Source organism: Pipra filicauda, unplaced genomic scaffold (assembly GCF_003945595.2).
Source record: "Pipra filicauda isolate LSUMZ 115617 unplaced genomic scaffold, ASM394559v2 scaffold420_size638996_pilon, whole genome shotgun sequence".
NCBI classification, from domain to species: Eukaryota; Metazoa; Chordata; class Aves; order Passeriformes; family Pipridae; genus Pipra; species Pipra filicauda.
The window spans coordinates 456,498-478,700 of NW_024104555.1; the positions used below are offsets into that span (position 1 = coordinate 456,498).

The window sequence follows — 22,203 nt, forward strand, 5'->3', positions numbered from 1 at the left end:
TATCAATTACAGCTATAATCTGAGGTTCTTGAACCTGACACTAAGGAATTTTATACTTCACATAGTTGCTTTATTTGTGGCATATAGAAAAGTAGAAAATGTATGCCTCAAATTTTTGAAACTAGGCAGAAAAAACTTCTAAAGCCTGGATCCATTATGAGCACTCTTACCTAATTAATACATGCTGAACTAAACCCAGAACTAGTTCTGACAGCTGGTGTTCCCCTGTGCTGCTGTTGGGTACAACCACCAGGTGGGGGTAAAACGTAATGAAACTGCCATGAATAAGAAGGATGAGAAATTGCTCAGGGTCTAATCTGTTTGCCAAAGACTGAGAGATTTTTAATTTCTGTGTTTTATTAACATGTTTTATGGGGGACATTCTTAAGTCACTACAAATGCAAAGGAAAAAAAATTAAAATATTCTAATAGCTTAAAGCTTTTTTGTATGTTGATGTCTGCAAGTCTCTTGCAGTTTTATGATGCAGTCAGCATAGTAGGAAATAATTCTTTTTCTGGGTCTATTTTAATTTGATTTCTGGACTATCAAATTAGGATAAGAAATATGGAGGGCTCTGTATGTTCCTTCCTTGGAGGAACGTGCTTTTGTTTGTCAGCAGCAGAATGTCACAGTCCTTCCCTCTCAACTTCAGGTGCATGTTGTAGCTCTGTAATTTAATGTTCTGTAAATGTGGTTGGTATCAACTGATAATGTGTAAATTTGTGGATTTTAACTTCTTAAAAATCACCTGGATATGCACCACTCTTCCCTTCCTTAAAATGCTCTACATGCTGTGCAGCACCTAAGCATTGTTTTGTATTGTAAGATACATGTGTAATAGAGCTGCTGAAATTAGGACAAGCAGGTATTCAGCTTTGCATTAGGTGACTAAATGCACTGTCTGTCTTCAGTTAGAGAAAACTACTGAAATAAGACTCCCACCCCCATCTAGTAGTATTTCTACTCTAACTCTGGTGTCTTACTTGTTAGGGAGGAAAAAAAAAGCAGACTGCTTGAGTTAATGTCCCCTCCTAAGGGCTGTTAATGACATTCTTGCTGATGTTGCTATGCCTGAATGTTTCTCGAATGGTAACAGGAGCTTCCTGGCTAAGCTAATTCAAAAGGAAAAATCCCCTTCTTTGTTAGCTGGAGTTTAGCCACCTTTAGGCAGTCTGTTTTCCTTAGCAATTGAGTGTTATATTTCACGCATCTATTGGAATTTTCTCGTTTTTTTTTCTGTGGTGTATTTGGCTAAGTTTAGTTCCTGGTGTCCTGGTGCTGTCAATTGCTGAAGTAGTAGTTCTTTTGGTCCCCTGCCTCCCTCTTCCCCCCTTGTTTTTATTTCTTCTTCAAATTTAAATAGTGTCATTTAAGGAGAAAGGAAGTATATGGTGAAAGCATTTTTTAGGAGGGTATAGGTGAAGATCACTGCTAAGTATTTTACATTTGGAACTACATACAGAGATTCTCTCAATAGTGAATTCCCCACACACCCAGTAAATGTCTCTTTCCTTACCTATTCTTTCCAAAATGAACAGTTTCAAAGAAGAAAAGGAAAAAAAACCTCTACATGGGAAGAAAGGAAACAAACAAAACTGTTAGTTCAAATTTTCTTATCATGGGGGATATTCTTTTTTCAGTGATATTTAGGTGATATAACATAGTCCCACAGAATTGTGGAAACGTGCGCTTTAGGGAAGGTGAGGAACTAAGTCTGTTTTTCTCTACAAAGTAAAAGCTGTTTTTTTCAGGATGCAGAACATGTGACAGTAGTTAGACCTCTTAGCTGCAAAACTGCAGGTAAGCTTCTGCTTTTATAAAGAAGAAACACCACATCCTGTACAACTTCTGATAGGATGAGTGATGATGGGTTTATGTTTAGGCACCAGAAACTGGCTGTTCAGAAAGTGTTCAGCTTAAAAAAATCTTTATAGAGCAGATACCCTAATGGAGATTAGCTGTCACTTCAGGCTGTTTGCTAAACCTATTCCCTTCCTGCAGATGTCACATGTGTCTTACAGATGTCCTAGTTGTAAGTAGTTGTTGATTTTTCCCGTGGTTGAGAATGGTTGAGGTTGGAAGGAGCTCTGGAAATAACCTGCTCCAAGCAGTCGGTCAGAGAAGGCTGCTCAAGGCACTGCCCATTTGGGTTTGAATATGTTGAAGGGTGGAGGGTACAAAACCTATGGGCAACCTGTTGCAGTGTTTGAGTACACTCACAGTGGAAAACATTTGGGATTTTTAGTTTGTTTGTTTTTCTTCTTTCCTCTTATGGCAAAGTAGATTTTCCAGTTTTTCAGTTCATGCTCATTACCTCTTCTCCATTCACTGGATACGACTGCGAAGATCCGACTCTGTTTTCCTTTCCTCCTCCCTCATCAGATATTTTTACATATTGATAAAATCTCCCTGAGTCTGCTCTTCTCTGCTCTCTGTCCATTTGTCCAGCCTGTTGAGGTTCATTGGAGTGGCAGAGGAGGACACTGCTTTTCCCCTTCTTCTCTCTTGAACAGACTTGCTGGAGATGTGGTCTCTGCCATCACCCAGGTCACTGATGAAGATGTTAAACCCACCATGAACTCCTTGGGGTTTATATAGCACTGGTGACTGGCTTCCAGCCTAACTTTGTCCTGCTGGTCACAACCCTGGGAGCCCAGAAGCTGATCCAATGTTCAGAGTCCACTTATCTAGACCTTACTTCTTAAATTAGACTGTGAGGGGACTTATAGATGATTGAAAGCCTTACTAAAGTTGAGGTAAACAACATCTACTGCTCTCCTCTTGCCTACTGAGCCAGTGGAAGGCTGTTGTTGCTATCTTCTGGTTTGGAGGTGACAATGGCATTTGTGTATTGCTCATGTTAAAATCCATGGTTTGTCGGAGTTTCTCTTGGAAAAAATATGGAGGAAGTGATTACACAGAACTGATTCTTGTGAGATTCACTGATAACAGTAAAATACTTTTGTCCTGAAAACTTTGAAGACAGTTCTCTAAAGAGCCTTCAATGAGATTTTGTGGAAGTAGTCCATGGTTTCAGATGTTTGCTGCTGTGTAGGTTGGTATCCAATTTTTGTTTGAAGATCATTACACAGAAACAGATGTTTTTCAGCAATGACCTGCCAATAACTGTATCCATAAAAACCTGGCTGCTGTTAGCACTTGTATATATACTACTTTGTTATATATAAGGGAGGAAAATGTAGTATGTTTAACTTTTAAACCTTAGAAACATATAATGTAAACTTTTTCTTGTCTGTTGCAGGTTTGTGGAATCTTGCTTCTCTTTTTTCAAATCTATGTTTGTTTGTGTTGATGCCCTTTGCGTTTTTCTTTCTGGAATCAGAAGGATTTGCTGGCTTAAAAAAGGTAGGAAAACACTGTTAAATATGGAGTAACTGCAGTATATATTTCCTTTTCAGCTCTTCTTTCTGATGAAACTGAAATTATAAATTTGGGAGGATTTGGCTCTGGGATGTGTGTGCTTATGTGAAGGTGTAAATACGGCTGCACAGTCTTGCACAAGCCATTGTGTGGGGGAAAAAGGTATCCTGAAAAGCTACATGTACTGAGACCAAGAAGATGACTTAACTCTTTGGGTTGTTTTTTTTGTTTGTTTTTGTTTAAATGAAATTATTTAGTCAAGATTTTTTTGGAAAATGAGGTTTAGTCAAGTTTTTTTTGAAAATGAGGTTTTTGGGGGGATGGTAAAAGGAGAGAAGGTTCAATAAGTACACTAGAAATAACATAACAAGGAAAAGCAGGACAGGTTTCTTGCTAATGGGAAAGATGATTAAATAACAGATCCTGTGAAGACAAGCTTGATTTGTAAATTTTAAAATTCCAAGTGTCCCAAAGAAGATTCAAGTATGGTCAATATTTAAATAATATGTTAAGAAAACTGTCTTAAATGGGTAAAGAATACCCTAAAATATTCAACTTAGTTGAATATACTTAAGAGAGCCAAGTATTTCAGTGAGGCATGGAACTTGGCAAAGCAGTTTTTGAGTAATAGAATGATAACAGTTGTGTTAATATGTGAACTAAAGAATTACAGTGAAAAATTACTATAATGGAGGCACATCAAAATGAATTTCAAATCATAAATATCAAATAGATTAAACTGGAATGACTGTCTGGGGACCAATTGTAGCGCGTTTCCATTAATCTTTATCATCCAAATGATTACACTTTTGTTTTTAATGATACTACACTTGAGGGAATTCTGTTCCCTTTGGATGACAGTTCTCAGAAAGCAAAGGGTCTTGGAAAGTGATCTGAAGTCTGGAAAATGAAAAGAATTAAAGATGGATATGAAAGACTATGAATCATTGATGGATGGCATGTCATGTAAAGCCACAGGGGCATAATTGTGTTTGGAAGGAAAATGTAATTCCTGGTTGCATTGACAGGAACTGGCATGGAGGCAGTGATGTTGCCATTTTTGCTCTTGGTGGAATTAGGGAAAACTCAACTGAAGTGCTGCATTCAAGTTGGGATTTTAGGGCTCATTTAAGAGAGAAAACAGATCCTTCATGCAGTAGTTTCTAAGAAAAATTTTAATTTGAGAGAACAACGTGGAGAAGCGAAAACTGTATTCCACAGCTCAAGGTACTGGGAGATATTACTGAGACTGAGCAATACAACTGTGGCAGAAAACACCACCCTGGCTGGTCCCTGCTGGTGTGTAAATGTTGTTTGGCATCGCCTGTGCTGAGTTGATGATGCCGCGTCTTTGCCATGTATTGACCAAACTGCAGATGTGTGTCCAGGGCCCTTCAGCTACGAGTTTGGATGACCAAACTAATGCATTCAACTTTAAAGGAGTTTGATGATGGGCTACTGTGCTTAACTCCTTTTGTCACTTGGCTGGAAAACACTCTCCTCTCTTCTTCCTCCACTTCAGGTGTCTACAGGCCTAAGAACTTTTAGCAACTCCATTTGTCCTTCCAGTTTTTGTGTGGAGGCCACCCCATTTTCCTTTAAGTATCTAGCCATTGTTAATATGTATCTTCTAAAAAAATAACTGATTTCAGTGAGGTTTGTGTCTCCTGCAATCCAACAAAACCAAGGATTCTCTCCATTAGTGTGCCGGGTACCATCATTCTGGTGTGTCCCCTTGACTTGCAGAGTTCTCTTGGCTCCAACAGATACTTTATGTATCCTGGATACATTGAACTTGCACTTTACATGAAACTTTGATAGTAACAGTGATAGTGGCTATCAATAAATCCCATTCAAGATAAATAAGATGACCATTACATGTTTAAACTGGGAAGCATCTGTAAATCCAGATGAGATAGAACCATAATCTTTTTCAGTTGTCAGTAAAAAGGTGATTGTTGCTGCTTTAGAGTAGTTTGGCTTTTTCATGGGGTGGATGAGATCAGATTTTAGTATTAAGACTCACCTTTTGAAAGGGGAGTGAACTCAATTTTGGAATTTTTTTTTTTACTTCTCGATGTTTTTGGAACATCCCAGATGCCAAATGTGATTCCTGGTATAAGTGCTCAAGGCCTTTATCCAATATCTGTTCTACCAGACTGCTCTATTTCAAAGTATCCAAAATGGATGCAGACATACTGAATTGTTTGATCAGTTTGGAGTGAGCCTTAAGGCCGATGGTGAAGATGTAGAAATTGTGGTCTATTTTAATATGAACATACCTTGTCTTTGATCACTTTTGTTGGAAAATAAATGGCAGATGTCACTTCTGGACTAAGTTGGTAGTTAAAATTGAATGTGCTGTTCTGTTCAGATGCTCATGCAGATAAACAATTCTAGTTGCAATAATTACTATATATATTTTACAATATTACATCACGTAATTGGGTACTTAGAATCTGGGAAAATTTATGATTAATCAAACTCGGGATTACGTGTAGGTTTTTCAGTTCTAGAATCTGGGAAGGAAGGGTATTTCCCATCTTATTTTACTTCCTGTAGATTTTTGTTATATTTCTTACCTCTTTTCAGATATTATTTTGAGACCATGATTGCTTTGTAGAATTCTGTTACTTTAACAAATTATTTTGTGTAAATTTAAAAAAATGTTGTATTTTGTCATCCATCACATCAAACTAATAGACCAGAGAGATAAAACATTGTTCAAATGCTATTACTGTTCGCTGGAAAAATCAAGATTTCAGTGGTCTCAATTTAAAAGAACATTTCATACATTTGGCAAAACTTGCAGCATTTAAGAGAAGAGCAAGCTACTGTAAGTGTAAAGACATTCAGTAAAGAGATTTGGCATGGATATGTAATCTTTAATCTTTCAGTTGGGAGTTGTAAAAGCAGTTGATTCTAGATACCCAACTCAGCTCAAAATTTGGATGACTGCTGCCATGGAAGCTTTTATGCAAGTCATCTTGGATTTGTCATTGAATTACCTTCATTATAATGACTACATAGATCATTTGAGATTTAGGTGTGCACAGTGGAGATGTCTATTTGAACGTGTTCATATATGAATTACTGGCTGGATTTTGATAAAAGTTCTGAAAATGAATTATTAAAAGAGGTTCATTTCTGAAATGGAACAGATTTTTTTACTTTTTAATGACTGTCTTTGTTCAGATGAAATAGCAACAGTAATTTTAGTTATTATCACATATGGACCTAACCCCCAAAGTTTTTAGCCATCTATTTGAGTGTTTATCATAGACTGTGCTATAAGAGCTGATTTTATGCACTGACTGTAATGTGACTTTTTTGCAAGCTATGATATTTCAAATAGCTCATAGGTTGCTGTTAAAGCTTTGTATAACCTTTCTTTCCATGTTCCTGTATTGTAGCCTTGCTCTCTTAACTGTTTGAGTTTCCTGAATCAGAATGGGTTTGATTAACCATCTTCCAATTTGCTAAGGTTTTTTTTCTTGGCTGCTAGTATACTTTCTAAATGGCACATGGCCCCCCTTATAGACTCAGTTTAATTCCCCAGGGCAACAGTTTAAAATAACCAAGGGCTTGCATATTGTGCAGAGGAGAGAAATTTGGAAATTAGACACTCACCACGGACGGATGCAGTGCTCTCCTGAAATTCAGACTGATTCCTTGCCTAGTTTTTAATAAAAAACCACTATGTTAATTCAAAAAGGGCATTTTGGGCCTAGGGAGGTTGACCATGCCCTTTTAAAGAGCTTAAGTGCTGCTCTTTGCTCTAGTTTGTTTCCATTTAATGGCAGTTGCAGATTTCTGATATCAGAACAATAATTAGAAAAACAATATTGGAGGTGTATGATATACAGACATGTATGTGCATATATGTGTGTATGGACACGTGTATTTTTGTGCACATACGTGAATTTAGTTTTTCAAAACTACTGAAGTAATTGAAGGTCACAGTGCTACATTACACCTTAGCCAGTGCATTAACTGAGCTACTGGACTACCTGATGTAACTTTGATCTCCTGCATCAGTATTAAAAGCGGTTTCATATCTTTCTACGTTCTCCTTGTCTTCCTTTGTATAGTCTGCGCATAAAGTTATGTTCCTTGTTTAGATAACCTTTCAGTTCTTCGTCAGTGATGTGCTCAGATTCTGTAGTAGTTACGAAGCAAAGATGTCAGCTGTGTTTCTTTGTGTCAGAATTAACCTCATTCTTTATCGTTCCCTCCAAAAAGAAAAAATGTGATATTTGCAGCTGAGCATCTGTAGGTCACAGTGCTGATGTTTCCATGTGTGAATAACAGATTGTACAGAAAATTACATGTGTGCTGCTGTGTGAAGGAGGCAATCATTTTTGAGGAGATAATTGCTATACCTTTTCTTGACCTTTAAAATATGCTTTCTCTTGATGTAACTTCAGCAAAAATTTGTATGTATTTGAAGTTGACAAAGGTAAAGATGTTTAAGAGTAATTTCCTTGTAAGAAAATACAAATAGTGCAACCTAACCACTGTGACAAACTGGAATAACTGGGTATTGTATAATCACAAGTGTAGAGTTTTAAAAAGGCTTTATGAAGTATTTTACCTTAATACTGATCTTTGAACTTGAAGTCATAGCATAAAGTTTAACATGAGCGACAGCAACATCCTGACCAATTATCCAAATTATCCAGACATCCCAAAATGTTCAGAACACAACACACAAAGTCTGTGGATTAAGAGGTTAACTCCTGGAACATCAAAAGAAGTGCATGATAGTAAAAACAAATAGTACAAAAATTTGAGGTAACTTCCTTGCTTAATTAATTAGGTAGACCAGGTGGAAGCGAAGAGGCCAGAGCTGGTGCTCAGAATGTCTATAAAGCTGAGCAACATGACAGCACAATGGAGGAGGAACAAAGATTTTTTTAATATACTTCTATCCTGTGTCACAGTTTGAAATTGTCCTGGTTTATGTCCCTTTTGGCAAACTTACATAAAAGTGACCCTGTACTGTATTTTATGACCAGATGACTTTTTTCCCAGTGGCTAATTTGTATCAGATCCCCATCTTAAAGAGACACAGAAATGAGTAGGAAGTCCAAGCCGGTTTGTCTCAATGAGCTTTCATTGCATGCTTTCATTATTTTTGCTCGTTTTTGCCACTGATCATCCATAAATTGTTGGAAATGAGTGATTAAGGAAGTGCTGCTTAGTGTTAGTGGCACATGCACATTCTTGGTATGTTTTTTGTGGGTGAGAGGAAATCGTGTACTGCACAAACAAAAAGGAAAACTCCTGCTGGGAACCTTTCAAGGAAATTTAACTTGCGTAATGTTTTGATCTTGGTGTTTATTACAGAAAATAAGAGTAATATTTCACCAGCTATTGTTATGTGTCAGCTAGTCTCTCCATCTGCTTGCCTTTCCTTGATAGCTCTTCCCAAATCCTCATTGAGTTTATTTTAATAAAAACACCACTTAAAAATGTAGCAGTTTATTCATACGCTGAAGGCAGGTGAGCTGGGCCAGTGTTCAGAACATTTATTGTGTAGTGCTTGCTACTGTATAAAGATTTGGCTGTGGTGGCTGCAAAGTCCTGCCTGAGTTAGCAGTGGCAGCTCAGCCTGTGCAAGTAAAATGTGGGGTGTAGGTTCCTTTCCAAATGTGAAATGCAGTGGTTTTTGCTCTTAAGACAGATTTCTTCCCTTCGCCTCTTTCATTGGAGCATGACTTTTAAAAATATGTTTTACAAGTAAAATTACTTATTTGGGGAGAGGGTGAAAGATTGAAGCTTTGCAGAAATACCATTATTAACATTTTTTGAAGCTGCTTTTTTGCTGTAAAAGTAAGTTATTTTTAGTTTGCTGAGCAACCCCAGTGTGTGTATGTCTTCCATCTCCTCAGTAGTTGATTTGATCCACTCTATCCGTAGCAATGACTTTTCCTATTCATGTCACCACGAAATAAGACTGAACTAAGCTTCAGTGTCTGATGTATTAGGTTGCAATGCGTTGTATTTGCAACTCTAAGTAACTAAACACAGTAATAAGTACAGTGAACAGTGAACCTGCTGAATTTTTTTCTCGGTGTGTACGGAAATTCTAATTTCTGTATTTTTCCAGGAGCTTTGTTATTTGTACCAGTAAAACTCTGGTACAACTATAGGTGTAGAACACTGTAAAATATATTTTCAGGATGTGACGAAGCCAATGTAGGAAGTATATTTAAAGTTAATTTTGAAGTATTTACTTTCAGAACCTTTTTTGCTTATTTCAAGCAGTTTTCCATGGAAAGAGAGCGTTTCTTTATGGCAAAATACTGGCAAATAAGTGGTCTGGAATTACTTTCCAATATGAAATTATCTCTAATTAAAACCAGTCAGTTTTTAAAATTTACCTTGATTTTGCTGGAAAGGGGATTTGGAGAGTGCATGATCTTGAACCCTGTTTGCAAACAGCATTTAACTGTGCTTGCATGTCCCTCTGGCTGCAATACCCACAGGCCACTGTGTGTAATGGTTCTCCAAACAGTCTTGAGGTACCCTGTTAACAGTGGATGTTTATTTGGCATTTAAGCTCATATTTATTTGTCTATAAAATCATTCAACATGAACTGAGACTTTAGTGCTCTGATCTGTATGAAATGTTTACTAGTATGTAACTGAATTATTATACATTATATTACAACCCATTTACTCATTCCATTAGTGATACCAGAGACAAAAGTTGTTTAATCAGTCACATCAAAGGCAGCTGTTTGGGTTTGTATTTTTGACATAAGCTAACATTTCAAGTTCAGATATGAAATCCAGTTTTTAAACTGAAGTCCTTTAAAATGACACCACTTAAAATTTATTAGAGTTTGTTGTTGTTTAGAAGCAGATCCTGATTATTCTGGGATTCTGATTTGGCAAGCAGCTTGTTCAGGGTTTTTCCCTCTCCCTATTAAAATAGAAAAATACTTAGCTGACATTTGCACAAACCCATAACATAATCTGTAAGATGTAAGGTGCAGAGTTAAGGACTGTATTTAATGGTAAATCTTGCATTAAGGATGGTCCATATCCTGAACCTTCATGTGCTTCCTGCTTCCACCGAAGTCTCAGAAATGCTGTGTACGTGGCTAAAGGTAGATTGGGTTTGTAATTTGTATTGTAGAGGACAGGCCCATCTAATATTAAATTTGAGAAGACCCTATAAAATGGCAGGAAAGGGAAGATGAGAAGGTTTACTATACTTGTTAGCATTTCACATTGATAAGTGTCTACACTAAACTCCAAAAATGTGTTAAAATTATAGCTACACTACCGGGTCCTTCATTTGCAGTTCTGCAGAGGAAAAATAAATTCTTTTACAGATATATATCAGCAAATTTGTCTTAAAAGAGTTTTGTGAGTGTATAGCTTGCTTTTGCAAACTTGTGACAGGAGTATGTAACTCTACTGTAGATTCATGTGAGATGAAAATACCTTTATCTGTAAAAAGTATTGCAGTGAAGTCTATTTTCTGTCCTTTCACAAAGAGTGTAAGAAAAATTTGCATTACACACAGTAAGAACGTGAAAATTACTACAGGTAGGTCAACAGAGGTTGGAAATGCTGGTTGTATTAATTTTTATAATTCAAAGCCTCAACTTCAGTATGCATAAGGTTTTTTTGACCTAACTGTCTGTATTTAGACATTTAGGATGCAAGACTGTGCAGGACAGATAAATAACATGCACGTATTCATCAGCTTAAGGCCACACCATGTGTCAAATGAGAGTGAAATAAAAAGAAATTCAAGAATCAGTGGCCAAGAGAGAAAAACTTGTCTGATGAGGAATAATGGCTTACTAGGAATTTGTTTTTGTAAGTATGTAAAATATTTTATAAGGTTTTATAAGATTTCTTGCTTAAGTCAGTTGGGGACATTATATGCAAAAATCTGTCTTTTTTATTTTAGCATAAGGAGATCTGTGGTTTGTTGAATATATGTAACAGTTCTGTACCTGGGGACAGCTGAGGGGGAAATAAGTGGATGCTGGTTGTTGCACACATTGGATCAAGATGTGATGAGATGTGATCTGTGCTCCGTTTCATTGAAGTAGTTAAATGTCAGTAGGTTGCTTCCATAAATTAGAATGTACTTCATTTAAAGAGGCCTCAGTGTAAGTTACAAAAAAATAGGCTACCAGGAGATAAGCTAATGGTAGAGTTTATTTGGGATAGCTTTTCTGGACTGCCTGCCTCGCTGCCACGTTGTTAGCTGAACAGTGCTTCAGCTTTTCTGCCACAGTATGTGGGGTTTAGGTTATAATTACTTTTTTTGACCAACTCTATAATGCTGGATGAGATAGAAAATCAAAATGTGTCAGGTTAGTCTGTGTTCTTGCAGCGTTTTCATGTGTTTGAACTGTGGAAATTTTTAGAGTAACAAGATGAACCAAGGATTGTTAGTAATATTGGGATAAAAATACTGCTCAAAGAAAATGATGTGTTCTTTTGAACTGTGGTTTTCTGACCACGACTTCTCCAGCACACTGTGAGAAACTGCATTAGGTGACACATTATGAGTAGGTAGAGTCGTCTGTAAAACTGCTCAGTTTTGGAAGCTAGCACTGGAGCATTAGTTATTCCACCCCGTCTGAGCCAGGAATGAGATGCATTGCTGAACTTTTGTGCCTTCCCCACGCCCACGTCGTCTTGAACTTGCACATTTGTGCTGTATGTAGCGTGTTTATGCTTTCTAGAATTTCCACAGTTCTTTGCTGAAAGCCTTAACGTGTAGCTGGAAGCCTGCAAATGGAATGAGATGTGAATAATTTTCTCTGCCGCTCTCTTAGTGAATAAACTGAGTGGGGTTTTTTCTGTTACAGTTTTTATTTGGTTTTAGGATAGTTTACGGAGTTCTGCATGAGCAAAAATAGACACGTTAAATACTTCTACTACTTGTAAAGTGTGCAGATGGAACAACTCCCAATGCTACACTTGAGTATCTTCATTTATCATTGATGTAACTGAAGCACTGTGTTCTAAAAGACTTTTTCCCTAAGACACTTCTTTTTAGGCAGAAATGAGTAGTTTTTAAATTTTGTTTGGATGGAGCATTCTTAATGCCCTCTATAGACCCTTCTGTTTGTGGTAGATGACAGATGTGTGTTTAAAAAACCTGAGATGTATTTCTTCTTTTTTTATTTATTTCCGGTTTATAATAAAATTAATGTAACTGTTTCATTTAAACTAGAAAAGTTTACCGTCCTTTGGAAGGGAAGTATTCACACATGCAGGATCCCTGAAATGACTGTAATTCAGGGGATCTAGAAGGCCCTTTTCTTAGTCAATGGAAAAAGGCAGGTAGGTGCCTCAAGGATTTGACATGTCTGAGTTAAAAGCTTCAAGAGGCAATATGAGCATCTTCCCATCTCAGTGTTTGAGTTTCTCTTATTAAATGGTAAGAAACATTAAATTGATCTCCTCTTTGAAGAATGTGATTTGTTTTATAAAAATGGCTGGTTTATGCATGAGAAATCTCTTAATTAAGATTTGAGTATTTGAATACTTTTACATTAGTCTGTGTCTTCATTTAAGTCTTCATTAACATCAAGCACTGACAGTTCAGGACAAGCAAAAACTTTGTCTCTGTTGTAAGTCTATTCATGCGTTTCTGTTAATTTATGTAAAAATTTAAAAATACTTTACAGATGTAATATAATTAGAATTTTAATTCACAGAGAAGAAAATTTCCATATAGTTTTATATTGATAGTGGAGAGGTTTAATATAAGTGTCCTAATCGTAGAAAGGCATTAAACATTTTTCTAATAGAGTTCCTTTTATTAAATGTGACTTTACTAGGCAAACACCACTTTTGATTCCCTTTCTAAAAGCAACGGGCTTTTATTAATACTGATAACCATGTGATACTTAGACCTTTAGTCTGTATTATTTATTTAGTGTTACTAGAAATACTCCACATTAAGGATTGTTCTGTATTAAGAATTACTTATTTTGAATTGACAACACAAGGAAGGAACTAATGCATCTGTAGTAAGGATTTGTGAGGCAGACCACAACTTAATTTACAAAGCAAAGGAGGAGGGAGAACCAATGAGTTTCTCCTGACTTTTTTTTTTTTTTCCCTGATGTAGCTTTTAGAAGGGTTTCCCAGCTTATTAATAGAAACTTCCAACTTTCTGGTGCTTTGACTAATTCCTAGAAGTGTCTTTTCTTCTTATCTTATTCACCCTATCAGGGGGTTAGTAACAGACATGACTTCAGGGATTTTTGAATTTAATTTAATTTTTTTATTTTATTTTTCTATTATTTTTCTTCATTTTAGAACTTTAAAAGTGGCCTGTGTGCTTCTCCATGTCATTTGCTTTTGGTAGCTGTCTTCAGGGTTTCTTTCTACCAGAAGTATAATCATGAATTCCAAGTCTTTCGTTATACTTTTGCATTACTTATTTTAATCCTCTGCCAAGCTACAAAGATGTTGGAAAACTTGTGTTTATCTTCCTATCACGCCAGTCCACCAGGAAAGATTCTTTCTGATCCAAAAGTAAGTGATTAGAGGGAGACTCGTAGTGTCAGAAATCCCACAGCTCCCGTGTTGTTGTTGCAGGTGGCTTTGGAAAGTCTGGGAAACTTGGTAGGTGGAAGGAATGGAGCATCTGAGAGCTCCATTAGTGAGGGCTGGGCTAGAGAATGGAACAGCAGAGCAAACTTGTGGGGGAAAGGGTAACCTTGGGACAGTCATCATTTTACAGTGTTATCCTTTCATTTCTTATTTCCCAAAGGTTTGGATTGTGTGTCAGTAGATCTGCATCTGTCCTTTTTAGGATGGGCTGCAGCAGGGTAGTGGTGTACATCTGACAGCTGTAGACTGTAATTATTTTATTCCAGCAAGTGTGTGTTTGCATTTTCTGTGCTATTCTGTCCAGCTTTTCCTTATTTTCAGAAATTTTTATATATTCTGTTACAAAATTTGGAAGGAATAATGTTTCTAATGTACTATTTCTATTAAATCTACAAGAATGATACCTAGATGTGGAAGAGCCAGGGTATGCTCTTTCCTTAAATAATTTTAATCCATGTATTTGAAACAGTGCCTTAATTGCTAGGCAATAAATGAATCCCACATTATCATTCTCACTGGAGTCCCTGTTCTATTGGATAATTAAATAAGTCCTAGGGAAAAAAGTGAGGAAAAACCTGTTTTTTATCCGAGTCGCAAGGATACAAGTCTGCAAGGAGTCCATCTTGGTTCTTAGGTTATTTCACTGAGTTATGTCTGTGCAGTGGTGTCAACAGGAAAGTTTGATGGATATGGACCCCAAAATATACTATAACACTGGGGTTTGATACTCCTCTGGGACTTTGAAGGAGAGCCTAAGTTTTCTTTGGCAGAGGAGTCAGTCCAGTGGGTGTACTGCATCCTGGATAGATGTCCTTTCCACCAGGCTACTAAATAAAGACATCTTTTTCTTGACCTCAGGTTGAGGTATTTTGGTCCTTCATTTCCAACTCTGCAGGCATAGGTCTAATACTTATTGGTACATCTCTTTGGCCAGTACCAAAAAATTAATTATGTTTTTTTTTTCCCATCAAGTTCCTTTAACTTTCATTTGGTTTTTCTCTCTCCAGTTCTTAGTTTCTCTTTGAAATTTCTGGATTTTGTTACTTACACCGTGTTACTGTTAACTTCTATACAGTTAAATGATGTTAGCTGCCTCCTCTCGCTCCATTGGCAGAATGGTAACCACTGTGAAACCATTTGGGAAAATATACTAACACAGACATCAGCTGAAAGTTTCTGTTTTATGACTGATTTTTTACTGTTTGTATTGTGTGGAAAATAAATATAAACTTTAAAATATATGTATTGTGTTGTGATGAAAAGTGCTCACTTTAATCTTAACATTCCCACAGGCTGAAAGGATTCTGTGAGGGAAGATGTGGTGTGGGAGAAGACACAGTTGGTTCTGGTTACAGCCTGAAGTATTTGGTTCTTTTATGGACAAGGAAACATTTTTTCTGATTACTTGAATCTGATGCCTGAATATATTATTTCTTGATTAAAATTTTCTTAACTCACTCTGTGAGGGTCCTGAGTCATTAGCACCTACATTTTTTTAAAGAACTGAGTTCTCTTAGAACTACAGCTTCTGGGTTTGACTCAGGAATTTGTGCAGTCTCATAAGGTAATGACCCCATAACTAAATATCTGTGTGCTTAATGTAGTGTTTCATGTTACCTGATGCAAAATGGGTCTCCTTTGCTTATTAAAAAACGTCTTTCTGCACTGCCTTGAATAGGTTGGAACCAGATTGCTCTAAGTTTGGTGTCTAACCATAGAAATGGGTGGAATGCTTGATGCTCATCTCTTCACTAATGCCCCCAAATTGAGAAAGAGGGGGTGTCTCATGCTAAAATTGTGATTGATCTTAATATATAACATCCCCAACCTCATACCCACTGTAATTCTCACTTTTCTAGTGCCTCCATTTTTCCTGCAGATGTTTGTGTGCGTGTTTGTTGCAGTCAGCCTTGCACTGAACAAATCTTGAGGTTACTAAGACTCCTTACTGTCACATGAAAACAATGGGTCTCATGTGTACTTTAAATGTGCCATGACTGCAGAAATGTTTCCCAGGCTTTCCCCATGGGTCAGGGCATGGTGTAAAAAGTGATGTTTACCTACCTTGCAAGAGGTCAAGATGTCCAAGCAGAACTGTGTTCAAATATTCAGCACCATAGAAACCTAGTTAGGGCTCTCTGGTTTTGTGTGTAACATGTAATTTTTACTTCATTGATAATAGTTTTTTTTTGTTTTTTTCTGCACAATTTGCAACCAAATTAAAATACGGAATTAACAAAAGCTATTCCGTGTCCCACATTGGCAATGTAGCTCCAAAAATGTCCATTTTATAGGAGCTAATAATATGTTCATCAAAATCACTATAGCCAGGTAATGTTCCAGCAAAGAAATGCTTTTTCTTGAGGTAAGGGTGGGGCTGTAGCTCTTTGATTTTACGAGGAATTTAGCCTCTTACAGAAAGAGAAAATAACATGTTGAAAGTTTTTAATCATTCAATTATTTTTAATCAGTTATATATTCAATCAGCATTAAAGCAAAGGAACTCTGGGTAAATATTTGTACATATGTGTTAAAATTCATAAAGCATTAGAAGGCATTAAAAACTAGGCTTAAATTTCTGAAGAATATTTGTGTTCCTAATCACAACTGGCAGAGCAAAAATTGGCAAAAAATGGCTTGATTGCTTTTATTTTTTTTTCCCAAAAAATAACCTGTGAGTTTCTGGCACAGAGTTGCGTCACTGCTTGGAAGATAATGGTATCTTCCACAGTGAGTTTCCTGGAATGTGGTGCATGTTTTACCGTAGCCTTGCTAGAATGGCAATTGTCAGAGATTTCCTTTTAAACTTTCCAGAGTTAACTTGAGGCTCTTAATGGAGAGAGGAGCAGTCAGGATGTTTCTTGCCTGTGCGCTGTCCTTGTAAGTCACTGTGGTCAGCAAAGATCCCTGTGCTAATCACTGGCTGTGTGAGATGTCTGAAACTTTGTGGACAACCAGTGTCCAGAGGAAGGTCTTCACTTGTTACCAGCTTAATGGCAAAGCATTTTGTATATATACAAAATATATACATTTATATAATACATATAAATATATAATACATATATATACACATTTATATAATTTAAAGTAGTCACAGAATTTCAAATGGAAAGAAAAACGCCCAGCGCTTACTGTCTCCATTATCAAGAGCTCTTCCTTTTCCTTATTGAAAAGTTGTAAGAAACTATCACTGCACATGTTCCCTTCCAAAGTAAAACCAGTCTCTAAGTATTATGTGTGAACACACACAGCAGGAAAAGTCTTACTGTGTTGTAAGTGGCATAATAGTCATCCTTTAACACAAGTGTACTGATGAAGGAGAGATGGTTTCCTTAGTAATTTTGCTTTCTGAATTTCTTGTATGACATCTGTAACCCCTTCAAGATTGTTGTTGCCATTTGTACTTCATTGGCCTTTTCAGCTGAAGGATTTCCTTTTTTGGCTATGTACTGGTTTTTAATATCTTTTGGCTATTTGTCATCCAGGATGACTTATCTGTGTTAATCATAATAGGAAAGAAACATGGTAAGATTTTGATGACACCTTCCAGAGTAGCAATTAAAAATTTGTCGGAACACTTCTAGAATAATTAAAACCATTCCTGCTAAAATTAGGTTTTTCTGGAAACACGAACCCCTAGGCTTGGTGCTCCAGGCAGCATAAGTAGCTCAGGATTAAACTAAAGACTACTGAATGTCTTCACAATTGAGTTTTAAAGAATTAGAAGTCTGAAAGTCAGGTGTCTGTAAGGCTGTACAAACCACAAGATGCATAGAATGTGTTTGTAGGAAAGCTTTTATTTGTAGTCAGGCCTTGAGAGCTTCAAATGCTCTTTTTTTTTTTTTTCCCCACTTTCCCCCCATTAGTGTATAGAGAAGATGACAGATGTTACTGGGCTTTTGGCAAGTTCCAGTCAACTGGGATTGATGTGTTAAACATCTTTCCTTTAATAAAATACTTCACTTTGTTAAGTGCTCACGTTAAAGAACTAGGAGGATTTTGAAAATGTGCCGTGAAACTTTGAAGTTTAAAAGAAAGAGGAGTGGGGAGGAGCGTTGAGAGTATAATCTGTCAGTCCTTTTCCCCAATTTCCTTGCTAAGCAGTTTAATTACAATTTCTATTGGATTATAGTAATTTGCTTCCAAAAGTTTTTGTTCACCATATTTTTTGTTTTTCCATCTTCCACAAGAGACTCATTTTATGTGTCAGGTTGGCCTGTATGATGCTAGGCTTCTGCTCAGGGACAACAGGGAATTGACTTTCAGAAGTGGCTTTTGCTTTATGGATAATCTGAAACTCACTTGAGGAAATTGTGAGTGGAACTATGCTTGTAGTGCAATGACAGTTGATGTTTTGTTCTAGATAATTTCATGGAAAAAGACTTTGAAGTGGAGATACTAAAACTGAAATCACTCTCCAGAAGGAGAAGTACCATCTCCCTTCAAATTGTGGAGAGTGTTAATGCTTCCCAAACAATGGCCCTAACTAAGTCCCTCCCAGGAGCAACATCCCTCTCATTTTTGGTGTACAGAGAAGTTTATGTATGATTTGAAGACCAAAAATCGCACTCTTTTCAACACTTCCACCTTTCTTTTTAACTCGCATTAGTGCTGTCCTGTTCCCTTTTGTTCTTATGTTCCACTTCCAGTTCATCTCTTTCTCCTTCTTAGTGCTTATTCCCTCTTCTCTGCATATCCCTGGGGAGTAGGAGCAACACCTACATGTACAAAAGTGAGGAGGCTTTTTGCGCCCCTTGTCTGTAGTTAAAAATTTGTTTGTGTCACTCTTGGTATTTTTTGGATATCTTCAGGGAGTGTCTGAAGAACTAACCATGGTTTACATTGCTTCATCTATTTCCTTTGAGGACAATGTCTCCTGATTACAGATTCAGATTTTCTAATCTTTGAGTGGCAAATAATCTTTCTAATCCCAGGCTTTATTCTAGACGAGGTTTTTTTGAAAGGAATAAATTTTTTCTAGGTCTTTCTGCTTCCCTTATTTCTTTCCCACACAAATATAAGCTGAAGTCACAGCAATATTCTTAGTGTATAGCAGTGAAAGTATGAAAACCTTAACGTATTTCAATTACCAATTTAATTTTAAAATTCAAGCTCAATTACATTTTGTGTGTTTTGTGAATTTCTTTTTGATGTGCCAGGATGTTTGGTTTGTCTAAGAAATCTGGGTAATATAGTGGGACTGTGTGAGAGAAGTGAAGTGACTCAAAGAAGAAATGTTAAGCCGAAACCAAAATGTCAGGGAAGAGGTTTTTGCTCAGGAAAAAAATAAAAATAAAAACCATTGAATTTCAAGGTTTATTTGGATAGTTTTGATTTATTGAAATAAAATGCAACACTGCTTGTATTTACCTGTATCTTTCTCAAAGTCAGGAGTATAGATTTTTGCCCAGCTTTTAAATTAGTGATGTTACTAATGACAATGTTCAAGCTATGGATTTTTCACTGGAATAAACAAAACTACCCTCAGCAGAAATAAGAAGTAGTAAGGGTGTCTAAGGCTCATTTCTCACTAGTTTGTAATGTGAGGGTGCCTGAGCACTGGCACAGGTTGTCCAGGGAGGTTTTTGAGTCTTCAAGCTTGGAGGTACTCAAAATTTAACACGTGGACGCTGTCCTGGGCATCCAGTGCTAGGAGGCCCTGTTTCATGTGGACCAGGTGACCTCCCGAGGTCCTTGCCATCCTCAGCCCTCCTGTGATTCTCCAGAGGTTTTCTCCATGTGAGTGTATGCTCGGGGGGAAACTTCTGTAACTTTTCGTTCCTTACAAATTGCAGCTGTTTGGCAGATACACTAGTGTGTGTAAGTATGAACTAATGTGCTTGGAACATTAATGTTTTCATAGGGCACAGTCTTATGGGTGCCTAATTGAGGTTAAGTATTTACCTATATGCCTTAAGTGTCTTAATTTTTTTTTTTTTAAATCCTTGACCGTTACCAGGTATTCATTGCTGTCTGTGACAGAATATTTCTATCTAATTTCACTGAAGTTCCTAAAAATATTATTATTTTACTATTTTAAAATGATCATCAGTGTGTGATTCTTGGTGTGTATGTGCTGTAATATAAACAATGTCCTGCTTTGGAGTGAGCTGTCAGTCCTGCTTTTCAATCCACATGAGACTGCAGTATTGTTGGTGTATCACACATGTGGACATAGATGTAACTACTGAGAGCAAAAGGAGATTGATTCAATTTTCCAGGAATCTAAGACTGATCAAACTAGCATGGAAACAAAAAAAATGGGGAAGGCTCATTGGGCAGCTAACTGGCTTTTTCTAGGGTTTGTGCCAATGGTACTTGTGACCAAAAGCAATGGTTAGCTCTGGGTACTTGCTGTGGTCATTCCTTTTTTTGAGAGTGAGTGTTACTTGTATCGTCCTAATCTTACCTGTCTTTAGAGAACACCCGCAGTATGAAAAAGTGTTATTTACATTGACTGTCTCCCTAGTAGTGTATTTCTTCTTTGTCTATTTGGACAATCCAAGGGAGGAGGATTTGGTGCTCAGGTCACTATATAAAATGAAATATTTTCCAGGTTTATCCAGAAGAATCTGCTGCTGTGACAATTGAAGTCAGAGAGGCTGAGATTTGTGCATGTGTCTCATAGAAGGGAAGAAAGGAATCCAGTTTCTGTGGCTGAGGCCTTCAGGAACCCAGACAGTAGATTTATATTTATTGTCTTGGAAAGCCTGAAGTAGATCTCTGTGCATGTATCCTTGAAAGTTTTGGTTTTCTTTAGTCCTTTGCCTTCTGCTGTAAAGGCTCTCTATCAGTGCTCAGTACTTACTCTGTAATCTGTTTGTTTCCTGGTAATTTATTACTCAAGTTCAAAACTTTACACATGTATTTGCCTTTGATGCTTACCTTCAAAATAATTCATGGAAGACTGAAAGCTGGTTTTTGAACACTACAAAAATAACATTTTTACAACTTTTAACAACCTCAAAGCTCCTTTTCTTACATACAAAATACATTTTAGGAGTAAAACTGTATCCTATCCTATGCTACTTTAATTTGAAATTTACTTGTTTGAGATTGTTTATGGATTTGGACTTCATCTGTCCACTTTATTCTTAAGGGGAATTTTGTGAAGGTCTCTTTTTATCTATTTTCCTTTGTGCCACCTTAGCTGTTCTGCAGAGGCCTGGTGGAGGAGAGGAAGTGGTGTGCTACAAGTCATCAGTGCTCAGGGTCAGGATGCCCGAGGTCCTTGTTCATGGTTGATTGTTGTGATTATGTAGGGAGCGTAATTTTCAGGGTAAATGCCACGTAAAGATTACCCTGTTAGTTAAGCAGTGAGGGAAGAGGTGACAAAAATAGACAAATAATGAAGTAAAACGAATTTTCTGCTTTTAACTACCACATAGTCTTTGCAGTGAAATATCCCCAAGTTGGTGTGAATCTGTGTGAGAAACAAGAGTTGGGTTTGCTTGTGGAGCAGTGTGCTGGCAAACAAAGAAAAATAAAAGTAAAATTGTTATTTGAACATCAATCTAATGGTCCCTTCATAGGCCAGGATGCCTGAAGAAAGTGTCCAAATTGCTCTATTGCTCAAAATTAGTTAAATTAGTGATAAAAACACCAGCAAAAAGGAGGTATGATTTTATGTGTTGGTATAGTTATATTTGCAAATCTAAGACTCAACTCTTAGAGCAACTATTAGAGCGTTGTTACATGTTTAGACTGGAGCAAATGCTGTGGTCTGTCACCTTGTAGAGGAGTGATTTGTGTTGTGTTTCACGAGGCACGCAGGGATGATGGGAATGATGGGAACAGTGGCTGCAGCAGGAGCCAGGAGCCAGCAGTACTCCGGCTGTGCGCTGGAGGGCTCTGAAGACTGACTGGTGCAGCCGCAGCTGCAGAATGTATTTTAAGGAAATTGGTGCATTGTACCTGCGCAGGGTTTAATGCTTGCCGGGCCATTTGGCTATTTGCCATAATTGGCTTTCCATTCCCTTGATTGGAATCATAGATAAAAATTTGCTAATCCACTTTCTTTGCTGAAAGTATTAGGAAAGTAATCCATCTTTTAAAAATGCTCGAGCGAAATCATATGGTATAAAGAGTACTTTATGGAATAATGAGATTAATGAGAACTGTAAGGCATATGCAATTTAAAACGTTTTTCTATGGGTTTAAGGGGGAAAATGCAATCTGGACACTATAAAACCATAAGTACTTCCTTTTTTTATGCA

General features: G+C 37.0%; 1 protein-coding gene across 1 annotated transcript in view; it reads left to right on the forward strand.

Annotated features, from left to right (window-relative positions):
- LMBR1 (limb development membrane protein 1) overlaps positions 1–22,203 on the forward strand; it is a 72,763-nt gene that overhangs the window by 22,537 nt on the left and 28,023 nt on the right. Inside the window, exon 5 of the mRNA XM_027715501.2 lies at positions 3,264–3,367. Within this exon, the coding sequence (XP_027571302.1) occupies positions 3,264–3,367 (104 nt within the window). The remainder of the gene's footprint in view (positions 1–3,263; positions 3,368–22,203) is intronic.